Source organism: Condylura cristata, unplaced genomic scaffold (assembly GCF_000260355.1).
Source record: "Condylura cristata isolate star-nosed mole 26May11 unplaced genomic scaffold, ConCri1.0 scaffold00004, whole genome shotgun sequence".
Classification (NCBI taxonomy): domain Eukaryota; kingdom Metazoa; phylum Chordata; class Mammalia; order Eulipotyphla; family Talpidae; genus Condylura; species Condylura cristata.
In genome coordinates this window covers 106,933-107,647 of record NW_004567105.1, presented here as the reverse complement: position 1 = coordinate 107,647, position 715 = coordinate 106,933, and the positions used below count along the sequence as shown (strand labels likewise).

Below are 715 nucleotides of genomic sequence, written 5' to 3'. Positions count from 1 at the left end.
AGAAGGGGCCCCCCAGGAGCAGGGACCCCGAGAAGGGGCCCCCCAGGGGCAGAGCCCTGGAGAGCAGGGCCACGGAGAAGGGGCCCCCCAGGGGCAGGGCCCCCGAGAAGGGGCCCCCCAGGGCCAGAGCCCAGGAGAGCAGGGCCCCCGAACACGGGGCCCCGGGGCCTGCGCCCGGCTCACAGAGCAGCAGCGAGAGGCCCGCAGGCTGATGGCCTTTCTGCAGAGGCCCGGGAGGCCCGCGGGGCGCCCCCCCGAGGTCCTCCCTCAGGCCCCAGGGTGGATGGGACAGGGGGGAAGCACCAGCACTGGCCGGCCGCCGTGCCCGGGGCCCCCTCCCGGGCTGCCGACAGGGTCTCGCAGCCGGTGGCCCGGCCACGGAACCACGGCCCCTGCAGAGCAGCGGAGGGCACTCTGGGGGTCGGCGGAGAGGCCCCAGAGCGAAGCCTGGGGGAGCAGAGCCCCCAAGAGTGGAGCCTACAGGAGCAGAACCACAGGGAGCAGAGCCCCGGGGAACGGAGCCTTGGGGAGCTGAGTCCCCCAGGGCAGAGCCCTGGGGAGCAGGGCCCCCGAGAAGGGGCCCCCCAGGAGCAGGGACCCCAAGAAGGAGCCTCCCAGGAGCAGGGACCCCGAGAAGGGGCCCCCCAGGAGCAGAGCCCAGGAGAGCAGGCCTCCCAAGAAGGGGCCCCCCAGGCGCAGGGACCCCGAGAAGGGG

General features: G+C 75.4%; 1 protein-coding gene across 1 annotated transcript in view; it reads right to left on the bottom strand.

Moving 5' to 3' along the window:
- ODF3B (outer dense fiber of sperm tails 3B) overlaps positions 1-715 on the bottom strand; it is a 14,299-nt gene that overhangs the window by 6,574 nt on the left and 7,010 nt on the right. The window contains exon 3 of the mRNA XM_004675614.2: positions 304-392. Within this exon, the coding sequence (XP_004675671.2) occupies positions 304-392 (89 nt within the window). The remainder of the gene's footprint in view (positions 1-303; positions 393-715) is intronic.